General features: G+C 39.6%; 1 protein-coding gene across 2 annotated transcripts in view; it reads left to right on the top strand.

The window, feature by feature from the left end:
- Positions 1 to 16845, top strand: part of dnah9 (dynein, axonemal, heavy chain 9) — a 166469-nt gene that overhangs the window by 122821 nt on the left and 26803 nt on the right. For both annotated transcript variants that reach the window (XM_066665380.1, XM_066665379.1), the window contains 5 exons: positions 300 to 470; positions 1904 to 2026; positions 6421 to 6614; positions 8024 to 8172; positions 10274 to 10401. In XM_066665380.1, coding sequence (XP_066521477.1) covers positions 300 to 470; positions 1904 to 2026; positions 6421 to 6614; positions 8024 to 8172; positions 10274 to 10401 — 765 coding nt within the window. The remainder of the gene's footprint in view (positions 1 to 299; positions 471 to 1903; positions 2027 to 6420; positions 6615 to 8023; positions 8173 to 10273; positions 10402 to 16845) is intronic.

The raw sequence follows: 16845 nt of genomic DNA on the forward strand, positions 1-16845 counted from the left end.
TGCTGGTGTTCTGTGTTGAAAGCCATTCTCATACATCCAGCCTGTCCCCATGCTGTGACAAGATACAATCTGCAGCTATCAGAAAATAATTGCTTTTTCCTCATCTACAAATTTATGCACGAAACGCGATCTTTTGCAAGGAAAAAAAAAAAGCTTTTCTAAAACGCCTCATTTGAGTCAGACAGAAAAACAGCTCCCTGAATAATTGCCCCACAATGGAAATATTTGGAGTCGGTTTCTAATCTGTTCTTTTTTTCCTGCCTGTTGTGTGTGTGCATGTTTGTTTTTGTGCGAGTCAGGCCTTCAGCGTAGTGTTCCAGAAGGCAGTCCTGAAAGCAGATCCAGACGAGGCCCTGAAGCAGAGAGTCCTGAATCTAATCGACAGCATCACATCCTCAGTCTTCCAGTACACCACCCGTGGCCTCTTCGAGTGCGACAAACTCACATACACAGCCCAGCTCGCCTTCCAGGCAAGACGCTCCACCCTTCCAGCTGTCGCAGCAGCCGGAGAACAGCAGCAATCTGCATTTGTTTCTGTCTTCTACATTTCATAGGGTTTTATGAATCAACCATAAACCATTCTGAATGGTTAGATGAAAGGGTTTGGAACCCTGTGGTCATTCACAGGCTTTGTTTACTTTCTAAGTGAAAATACATGAACAGATCTATACATTACATCTATACATTAACAGAATATACAACAAATCAGGAGGACACTGATGTGCAGCAGTGTGTCCTCTGTAGAGCCTGCTGCTGTAGGAAGGTTAAGAGGGAGGCTATAGATAGGGCAGTTTACCAGAACTGTGTACAATCTTCAGACTACAAGTATGAATTTACATATCACAATATAATTTTTTAGCATATAAACCACAGAGATGTTGTGGCTGCAAGTAGGAAAAGAGTGGGTTGTGCCTTATGTGAAGCTCTAATGTATTGTCATAGGATATTTTACATCTCATCCTGTGTATGATTATAATAATTTACAGTGCTTTGAAAATGTACGTGAACTGACTGTGCGACACTGTCCATAGATGTGAGTGTATGAAGCCCTCAGATGGACTGATGCCCTATCTGCAGTATATTTCTTCTTTGCACCCAGTGATTAAAAATGAATCACAGCAAAATACTGAGTGAAACAGAGCAGAAGAACATAAAATAGTAATTAAAATAAACAAAAATTTGGAATTCTCCTTAAAATATGAATAATAATCAAGTAATTTATTGAAAATCTCAAAGGTGTCTGAAAACTGGATCACTTGTGAATAATGAATTGCCCCCTTAAAATGAAAGATTAGTTTTATGACCTTCTGCAGCATTTCACATTACTCTGGAGGAGTTTAAACCTAATCTTCTTTGCAGATCTGCTTTATTTTGCATTTGGAGGGTTTCGAGCACAGGCCGCTCTTTGCAGCCCCGCCACTGTGTCTCTGTGGGTTTGACTTTGAAAAGGCCACTTCAGAACATTAGACCTATTCACAATCGTTCCCATTTGGATTTGCTTTTCTGTTTCCAATCATTGTCATGGTGGCGTTCCAGCTCAGAGACAGATGAGCATGTGCTTTTCTAAAGACCTCTGCAAGGTGAAACAGAATTGATAGTTTATTTAATTATGATTTTATATAAGGATTTTTAATTAGAGCAACCTGTATCCAGATTGCTGTTGAAAAGATTTTTCATTAGACCAATAGGAATAACCCAGTATTATTCGGAATAAAACCTTATTTCCTTACACGAAATTATGGTAGAACAAATTCCTTTCTAACGATACCATTTTGGAGATGTGATTTTATGTTGGTTTGGGTTTTATTTGAGCGACAATTGGTTACTTGACTGCTGCTTCTCTCTCTTTCCTCTTTCTCTCACAATTTCTCTCTGTTTCTCTGGCACTCCATTGTCTTATTAGATTTTACTGATGAATAAAGAGATCAACCCCACTGAATTGGACTTTCTGCTGAGGTATCCTGTCCAACCCGGTGTTACATCACCTGTGGACTTTCTCTCTCATCACTCGTGGGGAGGGATCAAGGTGAGTTGTTGTAAAGGTCATTAGATAGCCTTTGCATATTTCATGCACTCGGGTGCCATTCGCTTGTGCTTTGACTAACATGCAACCTATAATACATGCATTTGCTTTTTTAATGGATTTTTTGCAGCCTACCAGAAGACTTTACATCACCCTTACATCATCCAAATCACAACTTGCACTAGAAGAAAGTCCTAATTGCACATGCACAGCTCTGTCCCATTTGCACATAGCATTTTCAGCTTCAGATGCTCAGATGTGTAGAACAGAGTGTGTCTTGCGTTAGTGCACACGTCCCTGAGGATGACACTTAGCGGAAGTTTACTCACTTGTCAGATCTGTTCAGCAATGAGCTAAACCTTAATGGCATGTGTTTCCCAAAGCGTTCAAAGCATGTTAATATTTAAAACTGAACCCTTACAAATGTGTTAATTCATTTTTTTTAATTCTCAGATCTTTGTAATTTTATATATTTAGTGAGTTTATATATATATATATATATATATATATATATATATATATATATATTTATTTATTTATTTATTTATTTATTTTTTTTATTTTTTTTTTTTTACTTCTCCATTTGCTATACAGCCTAAGCAACCACTACATGGCAGATGAATTTATTTTGCTATTTGGCTTAGGTATTAAATAACATGCCTGTGTCTGGGCAGGGCTGGGTTGCTTGTAGTTGATAGACTCTTAAGCTGACAGATATATCTGATTTGGGGTTCTTTTTTTTTTGTTTGTTTGTTTTTTGTTTTCATTGCTCCAATTTCCTTATTTTTACACAGCCTTTCTTCCCAGTTTATTCACTGCCAGTTCTACCTGTTAGTTAGCTAAGACTCCCAAAATCACACCATGCTACTAAGCTGGGAAGGTGAGACATGGAGTGTTTCTCAGTAACAAGAATGTGAAGAACAGACTTGTGTTCATGGGAAGAATGTTTTTGACAAGTTACCTTGCAAGGACAAAGTAGCACGATCACAATGATGGAGGGCATCTATTGAGATGTGCAGTGCTGTAGTTGCTATTGTGCAATACAAAGAGCCCAGCTTACTTCAACACAAGTACCCAAAGGATTAAGGTATTATATAAGCGGAATTTAAAAAACATTTGTGCCATACAAATGTTTAAATGTCTGTTTCAATACAGTTGTTTTGCAGTGATGGGAAATGTATAGGTTTATGAGCTGAGGGGACGAAAATAAATAACCTTGAGTTAAATTGAACTATAATGGCAAACCAGAGAAGAGAACTGTTAACGAAAGCTAACCAGCTTAGCTATGGTTAACACAAGATGATATATTATCGTTGTTTGTATGAAAACTAGTGAGATTTGGGACAGTTTCTCAACTCACTCTTTAAAAGCAGAACTTAGAAACTTACAATTATGGGTCTGAGCCTTTAACCATTTTTTGTAATTTGCTAACAATTATGGGTATTTTTGTTCATTCTTATTGGCAAGTCATCAACCGATACATCCTTTATTTTTGGGGTGGAGCAACAACACACCTGGGAACATTAACCTTCTTGGTAAAGGTTTATAAAAAATGTATATAAAAGCAAAAAAGTTGTGCAGTCTTGGCTAAGGCAAAACCAGAGAACAAACCAAAAAGTTTAACAAGCCATTTAAACTCTGCCAGAAGTGGCCTGAAACACATTGGTGCCTTTGTGTGGTTTAAATTGATTTAAATGGAAATACCCACATTTCCAGACGAATTTGCATGTGCTCACAGTAGCATGATGCTTGTGGCATGTGACAAAAGCCAGATTCTGTGCAGCTGAAAAACTGCAGCCAGCCCCATAATTGCCTAACTGACTTAAAATGCAGTTTTGTTGTTTAACTACACTGTAAGTCCAAACATTTTTAGACATATCATTTAATCAGCATTTTATTTTCTATAAAATACATTAATTGTTGACACATGTATTCAGCTGCATACACACAGTTTGTATCCATGGGTTGCAGGTGACATCACTGTGTATAGCAGCTGCCATACTGGGCACTTATGCATTACTTAAACACACAACTCAAATAAAAACTTTAATGTTTAAGTTGTTTATTTATTTATTTTTTTTAATTTAGATTTTCAGTTTAAAGAAATATAAGTATGGATCATGAAAATCCGTGTCACATTTTTAAACAGAGCTCAGTTCATCTTTTAAGTTAGTACAGGTCCCACATAGTAGCATACTTCCTACATAGTGCACAGCACAGGTACTAAAACAAAAAAATACTGGACCTAGACATTAATTAGACACTAACATGACAGGGAAATTTTAACCTTATAGCTGATTAAATTTTTTTTCCACATACAACACAGTGTAGAACCCATTATTTTACACTGTGCCCTACAGAGGTTGTAGGGAAACATTTGGGATTCTGTCTCAGCATGGAAACTCACTGATCACTCATGTTTTCAGACAAGGAGGACTGCTTTATTAAACTTTAAGCCTAAAGAAATAATTTAGGCAGACACTTCTGTGATAAAACATTATACTCCAAGAATACACGCTTTAATACACTCAGAAACCAGGGACAGCAGGATCAGATTATTTACCCTGTAAACAGGGATGAGTTTTATCATCAGTGTATGAATAATTCACTTAGATTTGGTACACAAGAGCAGATAAATGCGTTGGAGTCTAACGTGCAAACAGTTTTCAATTAAGACCTACAATGAAAATGCTAATATGGCTAACAGCGTATAATGGTCTTCTTCCCTACATTTTGAAACATGACACAAAGAGGCAGTAGTAGTGTTGTAAGGCTCTCTTCAGTGCAAGGAGAGGAGTGTGTATGAGATATACTGTATGTATTTATTAATTTGTCCCATCTGTTTAGATTAGTGCTGTGCTCTAGATCTAGATAGATAGATAGATAGATAGATAGATAGATAAATAATACATGTGACTTCAACCAATGAATTGTGTCCATTTATAAAAGTATTGTCATGTATGAGTCTATGGTCACAGTACACAGTGCTAAATGTCAGATAGAGGGGTATAAAGCTGACAACTTTGGGCTGTGCAGCAATAGAAAGGATCTGTGTTCTCTGGACTGATAAAGCTCCATCCAGTACTTTAAGGAACTGGACTGGTGTTTATGATCCAGAACTAATCATCCTCCATCAGTACCTGATTTCACTTATGTTCTCTTGGCTGAATGCCCTCAAATCCTCACCTGCAGTGATTCGAGGTTCTGTGTAAAGCCTCCCTAGAAGAGTAGAAGCTGTTATTGCAGCCAAGTGGGTACAGTCTGCTTATTAATACCATTTATTTCATAAGAAAACATTGGGAGAGAGATAATTGTAAAACCTTGACAATGGTGCTTTTCCACTGACATATTATTCACATAGTATTATGATAATGGTTCCTCAGATCGTTTATTATACATAATTTAGCACAAACTCAAGTAATGCTGTATTTTAGTGGCATCATCAAAGCTTCATCATTGCTGCTGCTCTCTGAATTGCTTTATTTTGTATGTGGAGATATGAGACTTAGACAACTACATTAGTACTGCCCACAGAGCTGAGAGAAACCTTTCAAACCCAGTTAAGTCAGAGAAGAGCCCTGTTAGTGTTGGAGAGAGAGAAAGAAAGACAGAGTCTACTAAACTGAAGCAGGGAAACGTCCTGTTTTCCATAATTGAAGCTTATTATGAAGCATGGGCTTCCTGCCGTTTTCTGCACCTTTAGGTTGGGCCAGCTGCTCCTGAACTCAAGGCGAGTGGCGTATGTCACAGTGCTGCTCTTCGACAAATATAACCACACAATAAGGAAGCATTTGTCTTGCTGCCTCAGCACTTTAACGCCTCTCTGTTATGAAGGAACTCTAATGTTTGCTCAGCAATTTGAGCCGCATAAAGACAATTTGCTTTGCAGTTAGATTAGATTAACACCTTGACACTCACCGATGGCGATGCTGAACCTGTTCTCTCCTCCTGGGCCTTCTTTTTTGTCTGTGGCCTTCTTTCAGACGAACACCAGGAAGTACCACTCATGCATGCCCACAATATAGAGCGCATATGAAATGAGCCCCTTATGCATTATTCATTTAAAGGCTAATGCAGGTTTATTAATGTATCTGTGGATCTCTAACATAGAAATTGAGGGCGAACAAAAGCAAACATTTCCTCTGGACAGCAAACGTTTGGAGACTTTTCAGAATAAGCATGTATTCTGCTTCTAACATAAAGGAATAACAGTGCTCAACACTGCAAAAACTGCTCTGTGTAAGAACCCTCACTCTTGAATTCAGGACAGTGCGGTAAAAGTGAATTACGCTCTGCAACCTAATGTTCCTTTAAGGTCTAAACACCATCTATTCTGTACTATTATTGCATATTCTGTTAATTATTACTATTAAACGTACCATTCCATTATGTTGCAGTCTCTCTGTGCCATGGATGAGTTCCGTAACCTGGACCGGGATATCGAGGGCTCGGCAAAGCGATGGAAGAAGTTTGTGGAGTCAGAGTGTCCAGAAAAAGAGAAGTTCCCTCAGGAGTGGAAGAACAAGACATCTCTGCAGAGACTGTGTATGATGCGCGCTCTACGGCCAGACAGAATGACCTACGCAGTCAGGTCAGACATTATGTTAATTAAACCACATCAACATGTTCATTTTTAAACATATCATTATTACCTCCATCTTACTCAGCTGCCATGAACAAACTGACACGGTCCAGTACCAGTGGACAATATAATATTACAACCTTCTGAAAAGGGCATTTTGCCTTTTTGATCCCCTCTGAAAACTTGAAGGGGAAGGCAGTTATTTTCATCTATGAGTCTCCTTCACATTGTGAAACAGACATTATTCTGACACCTAGTGGCCTGGATGTGTCACTATGAACTTATGAACTAGGTTAATCAGACTGTTCAGTCATTAAGACAAATCATTAAATTAGATTTAAAAGCTTCCTACAGTGTTAGATTGCAATTCACTTTTACAGCACTGTGCTGAAACCAGAGGGTGGGAGACAGAGGGAGGGGGTTGTTTCCTACCCTGCTCTAAATGTTACATAGTGCTGTTTCTGGAGTTCTGAGCCCAGAGTAACAATGACAGAAGCTCTTTCCTCCTTATTACAGGTCAGTGAACCATCACAATGATTTTGAAGCTGTAATTGTACAGTAAAAAAAACAACCTACTGTTCCTTTAATGATCTCTTGTACCTTGCACGTCTTCCAACACTGTGATGCTATGACATTTTGTCCACCATTACTGTCTAGTAGGTCTGTAAACATTGACACTATAGCTTTACAAATTTCCTCAGCCCATTTCTCCGCTAGTCCGTTTGAACGGTTTGTATTTATAGAATCATGCCCTTTGGCGTGATAAGAGCCATGCTAATCTGATAAGACATGTCCTGTGAGTCCTCCTGCCATCTACTCTGCCCTGAAACTGACAGTTTGGGCTTTGCATTGTAGAGTTTACCCTATATTTCATTGGTGTCACACACAGAATTCAAAGCACCTAGTTAAAAGCTCTGTATTATGGGACTACAATATATTATATATAATAATATATGTCCAGAAAATTCTGGAGACCAATATTTCTTTTATTATTAAAACTGTTAATAAAGTGTTTGTTTCTCTGTTTGCAGAACAGCTTCTACATTAGCTGTTAGAACATTGCTTTGAGGATTAGTTGAGAATTACCACAAGAATATTAATGATGCCAGGTACTGATGTTAGATGATTAGTTCTGGTTCACAAAAGCCACTCCAACTCATCCAAAAGGTATTGGATGGAGATCCATCACTCCAGAGACTGCAGTTCCACTGCTACACAGCTCAGTGATGGTAGGCTTTATAGCCTCCAGCCCATGCTCATGTGCAGCACATCCCATTTAATTCCATGCATTTTTATGTGTGTGCAGTTAAATCTCTGTGTCAGCACGGGGGTGCACTGTAAATTAACTGAATTTATTCATTATAAAAATGCCTATGCGATCATCAGTGCAGTCTAATAAAGGACATTTCTCCGGACAGGGATTTTGTGGAGGAAAAGCTGGGCAGTAAGTACGTGATGGGCCGCTCAGTGGATTTTGCCATCTCCTTTGAAGAATCTGGAGCTGCAACTCCCATGTTCTTTATCCTTTCTCCTGGAGTTGACCCACTGAAGGACGTGGAGAAGCATGGTATAGTAGCTGTGATGTATATTTTATTTACAGAGAAGTTTGCCCCCTCAGCCTTGACATTGAAACTAAACTTTTTTTAAGGCTTTTGTGTTTAAATCCATGGGTGGCTACTTGTCTGAAGCACTGCGGACTTCCCTTCACAGACTAAATGCGTTTTGGCAAACAGCAGGTTGGTAAACAGCCCAGCTCTTGCTTCAAAGACAGACTTTTTTATACCACTAGGCCAACACTGGCTGTCCATGCATCATGTGATTTTGAAAGAGTGGGTCTCATAAGGCTCCTGGAGGAGTGGGAAGATCGATTAGCCATGCCTGCGTGTGCGTGTGTGACTAATCAAATCATAGCTAGAGTGCCCAGTAATCAATTGGTAAAGGCTGGCCTGAAAAAAGGAATGTTCTCTGAGAAGGAGGCAGCACATAAAGCGCATGTAGCTAATTCACACTACGAGCAAACGTAATAATATATTCCTTTGAACATGACTGAATCAGAGGTTTGCAAATAGGATGAAAAGAGGCACCAAATAGTAAGGAAGGGAATCGTGTAAAAAATAGTGATCCCATAAAATTTACTGCATTGCTATTTTGGCAAGATTTGGAATGATTTCCAGTGAATATTTTCAATCAAAATTCACATCCTTGAAAAAGCTTGCAGGCAATCACGATTTAGCCCAGAGTTATATATTAAAATTTGTAGTATACATATTCAATATATAAATTCTCTTCTCCAGAAGGAGTGGTGTCTATTTGTAATCATTCATTATAGAACTATGTTAAAAAAAAGAAAATAATATTAGTCCTGGACATGAAATGCGGTGTATGAAATTCAACACAACTTTAAAATATTGAATACGATAAAGGAATTATGTTCCAGGAGTTGGTGTGTTCTCCCTGTGTCCGCATGGGTTTCCTCCGGGTGCTCCGGTTTCCTCCCACAGTCCAAAAACACACGTTGCAGGTGGATTGGCGACTCGAAAGTGTCCGTAGGTGCGAGTGTGTGAGTGAATGTGTGTGTGTCTGTGTTGCCCTGTGAAGGACTGGCGTCCCCTCCAGGGTGTATTCCCGCCTTGCGCCCAATGATTCCAGGTAGGCTCTGGACCCCCCACGACCCTAAATTGGATAAGCGGTTACAGATAATGGATGGATGGATGGATGGATGGATGAATTATGTTCCCTAAATTTAAGGTACTCAATATGTACCCTTGAGGGTACCACCACAGTGACAGTATTTCTGAAAGTGTATTTATATATTTACAGATACTTAAGAGTCCTAAATAGCAAGATTCCATTAGATCAGCAACTGTGGAGAGCTGTTATTTTAGGCTGTAACTGCTTTCCCCATTGTATTACTGAACATTGACGACAAATTAGGTGTTTATCAATGTTGGCTCATTAAAAATATTTAAGGATTATGTAGGAAACAGTATTTTGCAGTCGTACATAGGAAAAATTGTCATTAGATAAAGAATACATTCTCCAAATATCACAGCTGATGGTGGAATATTCAGCAGGTCTCCAGAACTGCAATTACTGTTAATTGGAAATGGAGGATCTGTGATATTTTTGGCCATTATTCTAAGGCCCTGGGAACCTTGTTAGGCTTTATGGTGTCATGAAAATCTGGCTGCTTTGAACAGGACAGTGATGCCAGACAAACAGCAAAATCCAAATATGGTTCATTGACTACAGAATCTGATTTTTGTACTGATCATCCCAGACCCCTGAACTAAACCCCTGTGTAAAACTGAGGGGTGAGGTATTAAAAATCAATAAGCCACATGAGAGGATACTGTAAAGACCCTGGTAAAAGTCTAGGAGGATTCAGATTGCTTACAATATTGTCAAACATTACACAAGAAAATTAATAGGTTGGCAGATGCACAGTGCTATAAGCAAAGCTTTTAGTAATTATGCTCCTTGTGTTCGTCATGGTTCCTGAGGGTTATATTTCTGATATCCACAATGATTATCCACAAAGATGCTGGTTATGGGCATTTCCCACATCCTTTATCAGGGGTCCCAGTAATTTTGGAGCTGATTGTATGAAATAGGTCAGTGGAATGTTTAAACATGCCTCTCTCTGCTAATGATATTATGCCTTGCAGGCCGGAAGCTGGGCTACACGTTTGACAATCGAAACTTCCACAATGTTTCTCTGGGCCAGGGGCAGGAGGTAGTGGCTGAGCAAACTCTGGACCTCGCTGCCCGTGAAGGCCACTGGGTCATATTACAGGTACTTTAAAAACATTGTCATGCTATGACTCACTGCTGTCCACACTGCTTAATTTCCAGCTCAGTTATGTAGGACCACCTGCATATGACTAATCTGTGGGATAATTAGGGCACAGCCTTATACATTTTATTTTTGTGAAATAAAAATATGACAAGAAAAAAAATCAAGTTGCTGGTACCTGACAAGTATATATACAGCTTACACATTAACATATATGCATTAAAATAAAGGCTAACATATTAGTTTTTGATCACAAATTAGAAAAGTTTTATCACAATAAAATCTGAGTTTGTATAAGGGCTGTTTAAATGATTTAAAACATTATCTGTGGTTTGTTTTGGCATTCCCAATAAATCACAGGTTTTATTTGCTTATATTTGACAAATTATAGACTGTCCTGTTTGAAATAAGTGCATGTTTTATAGACATGAGTGAACATTATGAGCTTTATCAGAATGGGTTTATTACTGACAGTAATTCAGGAACATCAATTTCAACTTGCCTCATGTTTCGTGAAGTAGAACATCCCCAAGACACACTGGTAGTGAGTGAGTGAGTGTGTGTGTGTGTGTGTGTGTGTGTGTGTATATATCAAAGAATCACAGTTTTGTTTATAATTTTTAATTATTTATTTTATTATCATAGTTAAAACAATAGTTTGACACATTCATACCACTGTGTACCACACTGCTTCCCTTTACAGTAATAATTCAAGCAAAGATATGGCATGAGTGGGCACGGAGGCTTTAGCTTTAATTCCGTTTTGGCTATTTAAGGTGGAATGGTGGAATTGAGCTCGCAGAAAAATACGTCCTGTTGTCCAAAAAAGTTTTTAATACAGGGGCCATGTGATAAATTATTCAGAGTTTTAAAACAGTCATGAGTTTATTAAAACTCCATTAGGACCAACGTGAAATGTGTACTTTATTAGAACCCCAAAATAAAGCCTAGGTTTTTAAGGTAGCGCCAAGCTAAAGGAGCTATATTTAAAGGACCTTGAGTAGGTCGCGAGCAAGGGACTCTTCACGAAGTGAGTTAGACAAACAAATACATACAAATAGATCTGAGATGGTGAAAAAGAGGACACGTCTGGGGGGGGGGGGGTCTCTCGCTCCTCGCTGCCGTTGTATGCATTGTTAGCTGAACCTATGTGTGCTTTTAGGTCCTTTACACCTTTATGTGCTACACATGGGAATTTCTTTTTTAATTCATCCGAGAACTTACATTTACATTTCGGCATAGCTGCTCGAGATGAAGGTAGGTACACGAGCTTTGCCTGACGTAAACAAGGACTACTGACGTGCAGACTGACCAATTAAATGTTTACAGAGAAGGTTATCGACCAATAACGGTAGCTCTACAGTCAGACCGTCCAATCCGAAGATTTTAGGCTACTTCACCACGCCCCCTTCTCACTCAAGCGAACCAATCTTGCGCGAGTGTTTCAACAAAGTTTCATTTTTGGTCAGTCAGTTAGTAAGCGATAATAAATTTGAAAATGTGGAATGTGAGTTGATTATTTTATTGAAAACAATATTCCATTACAGTGAGCAATAAGGGAAACATTTTTGAGTTATACTATCAATATTTAAATAAAAATGTACATATAAAATTGTTGCTCTTGTGATAATAAAATCAAGCGATGATGATAAATCTTGTGAAATATCTGTGAAATTGCTGTTTAACAAAAATCAAGTGGTGTTGCTGAGAACATATAATGTTCAAAAGCATGTTTTACCCACTTAACAACATAAAATATCTGTGTTATTTTTCAATGAGGCCTCGAGGTGGTCTCCCTGCTTGAATTCCAGGTGCTGGTTTGGCCAGGGCTTTAGATGCTAACCCTCAGAGTTAACCCTCATTTAGCTGATGAACACAGCCTCAGTGGGCTGCACTTGTGTGGGAATTCAATTCGGCTTGTGAGAGTCCCAGTGGTCTGGGCTTCCTCTGGTGATTAATGGCCTGGTGGGCCCCCTTTGGTGGGGGGATGATGTGTCCTTACTCGCAGCCAGGGTGATGGGCCACCCCAGGGAGAGAGATGCACTCTACTAATGAGTCCATTAGATTGCTTCCACTCCATCCAAATGTCAGAGCAAAAACACACTCCACAGCCCAGCCACAGCTGCTTATTCTCAGCATCACAGACCTGTTATGGTAAATTGCGTGCGGACCGCATGCATATGGTTTGGCTCATGTGGACAATGGATCGATATGTTTAGGTAGCACAGCTCAGACTCCAGGTATTTTACTGAGCTTTGATCAATTTTGTGGTTACACCTCAGAAAAGAAAATGTACCCAGGCACATGGATCACAAGCCCTATCTCCACACGCCAGGAGTGCATTTTACTTTCTAAAGAGACACCCGTACAGAATCCTAATGTCTTTTATTGGCAGCTAGAAATGGCAGCAGTGGGCAGAACTGGAGGGTTCTTTCTTTAAATCCTCAAGCTTCTCTAAAGCATACCTTGTGCCTTGGGGTGGGGGGTGGGGGTGGCGCGGAGACAAGCAGTTCTTTAATTACCTTTGCATATGAGTCTGGATCAATGCTTTTGGGAGAGAGAGAGAGAGAGAGAGACTCTCCACCTCCTCACTCTTATACCTCCCCTCCCTTACTCATCTATCCTTTCGTCCATGTCTGTCCATCCATACCCTGGCCAATGGCCGGCCCTTGGCCCCGACTTTCTCAGCCCCACTTACGAATTCAGGCTTTTGCCGAGAAGCTCTCTGGGTCAATGGAAAGTTCCCCTCCAGTGAAGGTTAATTATATTGCAGCACACGGGGCTCGGGCAGACAAGAAATGCAGAAATCCACTCGCTGTGAAGAGGCAATCAATTGCTGAGATTGGAAGAGAAAATCCACAGTCCTGGGAATCAAGTGGCCTAAACTGCCCCCTCTGCCCAAACCCCTCCACCCACCTCTTTCCTCTTGTCTCTCGAAATGTACTCTTAAAAGCCTCCAATGAGCAGTGAATAGAAGAGCATCAAGAGGAGCAAGGTGAGATAACTCAGGACTGGGGCTCTTTCCTGAGAAGTGCCTGCGATGGCAGCATTCAACTTTTAATGACTTTTTTTTTTTTTGAGAGAGAGAAAAGAAATATGCTGCATGCTCCACTTCACACTTAGAGGCTATCACTTGCTGCCGGTCGCCTGCTGATCACGGTCACCTCCTGCTGCTTCGATGCCAGGAGCATCAGTAGAAGTGCATGATAAAGTTTCTTGCCAGCACATCAGCATAGTTAGATATGTCTCTGATTTGCTGATGGAAAGGTGCCAGTTCTTCCCGTAAAGCACATTCCATACTTATCCATAACCTGTCGAACCAAGTAATCCATCCCGAGAATGTGGCAATTGCCCTTTAATAACTCATTAAAGGAGCACTAGGTAGTATTTTTACCTTTAAATTTCAGCTTAAAAATAATTAAGATGCTCCCCTGAGCTGTAATAAGGAGATCAGAACCTCTGTCGTTGCTAATCCAGCCTCAGCACTGTAGACACTGCACTATATAATTGTTGGAGGTGGGTAGGAGACCATCATGCTCTCCTCCTTGATTTCAGGACAGTGCTGTGACAGTGAATTACATCCCCCATCTGCAGGGGGAGCTCAGGAGCATAAATACCAATTTTTACCTGGTGTTCCATTAAATCTCCAGAGGCATTACTGCGTACGCATGAGTGAAATTTGTCAGCAGTAGTGTAGAATCAGAGACATCTGTTATTCTACCTCATTTTCTACCTCTGTATAATTAATGCAAAAGGCCTGCTTTGCTGTTGGAAAAGTATATTTAACAACAGAAATAGCCATGTTTGTGCATCAAATATTTACAAAAAAAAATCAGCTATTTCAAAGCACAGCTATTTTTGTTGGTAAATATGCTCTTCTCAAAAGTGTAATGTGAACTCAAATTCATATATTTGTGTGTTTCAATAAGACATAGAGGTTATAGAACTGTTTTAAAATGTAAAGAACCCATTTTGAAGGTGGTAAAGGAACCTTAATTGATGTTTCATTAACTTAATCTTCCTCTTGTGGACACATGTAGAAAGTGTGCCTTTATTATTGGTGGATGTATTTTCCCAGAATTCTCCTCTTTCTGTGTAAACAGAGTGGTCTTAATCTTGAGTAAAGCTTGTGGAAGCATTAACTCCACCAGTCACAGAGCTGATTTAACAAAACTAAGAGTACCTCACACAGCCTGAATAACTTAAATGAAGCCTAATCTAAAATACTATATGAGCCAGCAACCCAGCCCACTGATCTGTCCCTGTCTGCCTTTGTCTGCATTCAGTCTGTGTATGTTTTCTGGATGTCTAAGACATTATCATATATAAGCCGGTTGCTGTTTTTACCAAGCCATAAATAGATGCAGCAAAACATAAATTGGCCTTAAAGGGGACATACGATACTGGGGAAACCCTACATTTTTTAAGGTGGGGAAAACAACTATAAACTTTTTATAAAGAAGTTTTTATTCACTGTTTCTATTACCACAGAAACTCATTTGTAACTTGAGTTGTTTTCACTTTAGATCTCTGATAATATTGATGTAGTTAGCGATCTCACAAATTTACAGTCAGTTCCATCTACAGCAAAAATAAGTCAATATTACCCACCTATGGAGCAGGAATAGAGCAATATCTTCATCTTAATGTGTAGACACATTACAACTGGTTCAAGCGTACAGATGGACTGGAGAGCTAACCAATGGTGAGGAAATTTCCTCAGAATTTTATAAAAAGTGCTTTTTGTTTTTAGTTTTATTTATTTCTTTTATATATTTATTTCTTTTAGTATTATTAAAACTGTGAACGTCACCTTTAATGCTGCACTGCTTATGAAAATCCAAATTTTGTAGACACCCAATATTATTATTCAGCTAGTTAATAGTGGACACAAAGAAATAAACCAAGAGCAGTTGTACATGAGTTAAATCACTATACTCCATGCCACATGTGAGGTAGAGGGTTGTACGGCCCCCATCATTGAGAACGCTGTTCTCTGGAGGACACTGTTACTTTGAGATGAATTAGAGTGGCATTTATAATTCACAGCTAATGCAAAGCTGTTACTGCTGCAAAAGAGGACAAACAGCCAGTTTCAGCTTTCGACCACATAGTTTATAGAGTCCAGCCAAGAACCCCTCTAGGAATCTTTATTATGAAGGGTATTAGAAGTGTACTAGAAACTGTCATTCTGTCTGCGTGTCATAGTTGCGCAAGTCCTGTCATGCCAGAGCTTTTTTGGTGTGCGTCTGATTATTTAATGATGACTTTAACAGGTTATGCCTAATGAATCAGATACAGTAATTGTATAATCACTTCATGGCTCTGCAAAGCTGTTGATTGCAAACTCCGGAGCATCTCCTCTCCAGCTGCAGTGTCCCTGCTGCGCTAGCTCCTGATAGAACCGGCATCTTGTAGCCAAGGGAAGTTTTAAAAATTAATAAATAAATAGATGAAAATCAGGTGGGGGGGGGGGGGGGGGGTTGTGGGGACATGCTGGCGAAACTCTCGTTAACCTGCAACAGCAGCCAACATTGCCATGTGAACAGCAATCAAAACACCTCTTCTCAGACAGCACAAGATATCTGTGTCCTACCTCTCCGCTGAGAACAGGGCCTTTTTTCTTTCATGAGGAATTCATTTGCACTCAGAGACAGCTCTGTGTGGCTCTCTGCCCTTGAGGAAGAATGCTTTAATTTGCGCTGACGAGCTGGAAGTTAAGACACTGTTCTGTGTTGTTTTGCGCTCTTCACTTTGGTGGACGCTTGGTGACTAATAATGCAGCGGATCCCCTACCATCCTCCACCCTCTTGGAATTCAAATAGATCTGCGTTTACGTGCTTTTTTATTTATTTATATTATTATATTCGCATTATCTCTCCTTTTCAATATGGAAACCCCAAATATCCAGTGTTCTTTAGCCTTGTTTTATGCAGTGGCCCCAGGACATCTGCCTAGGCTTCTAGAACTGCTGAGAGATAAGTGGGAAAATCACACCTTGCCCTGGGGCCTTTTACCTTGTGGTACATTTTTATGACATGAGCCAGTAGACATTGTTCAAACTTATTTGAGAAAGGCTCTTTTTACATTCATTTACGTTGAAGTTAAGCAATTACCAACTGGGGATACTTGGTAGAGATATGACAGTAATGGAGGTACAAGGAGGAAATGAATGGCAATGCAGTACAGCCCTGGAAGTATATAGTCAAAACTAGCACAAAATGTCTCCGTGTCTGGTGCTACCCAGGATGGACATTCATTATCTGACATAACAGATCGGTGAAATTAGTGTTCTCTAAGTGCATTCAGCTGTCCAGTGCCATTGTGGCTTTAATATAAGAATGTTTAGCTTTTAACACTAAAGTGCCCCTGAGCCCAGACATCACTGAACGTGTTTAGGATGACCTGTACTATGAGAAGGAGTAAACGCAATTAACTTCGAAG

This window comes from Hoplias malabaricus, chromosome 3 (assembly GCF_029633855.1).
Source record: "Hoplias malabaricus isolate fHopMal1 chromosome 3, fHopMal1.hap1, whole genome shotgun sequence".
NCBI lineage: Eukaryota > Metazoa > Chordata > Actinopteri > Characiformes > Erythrinidae > Hoplias > Hoplias malabaricus.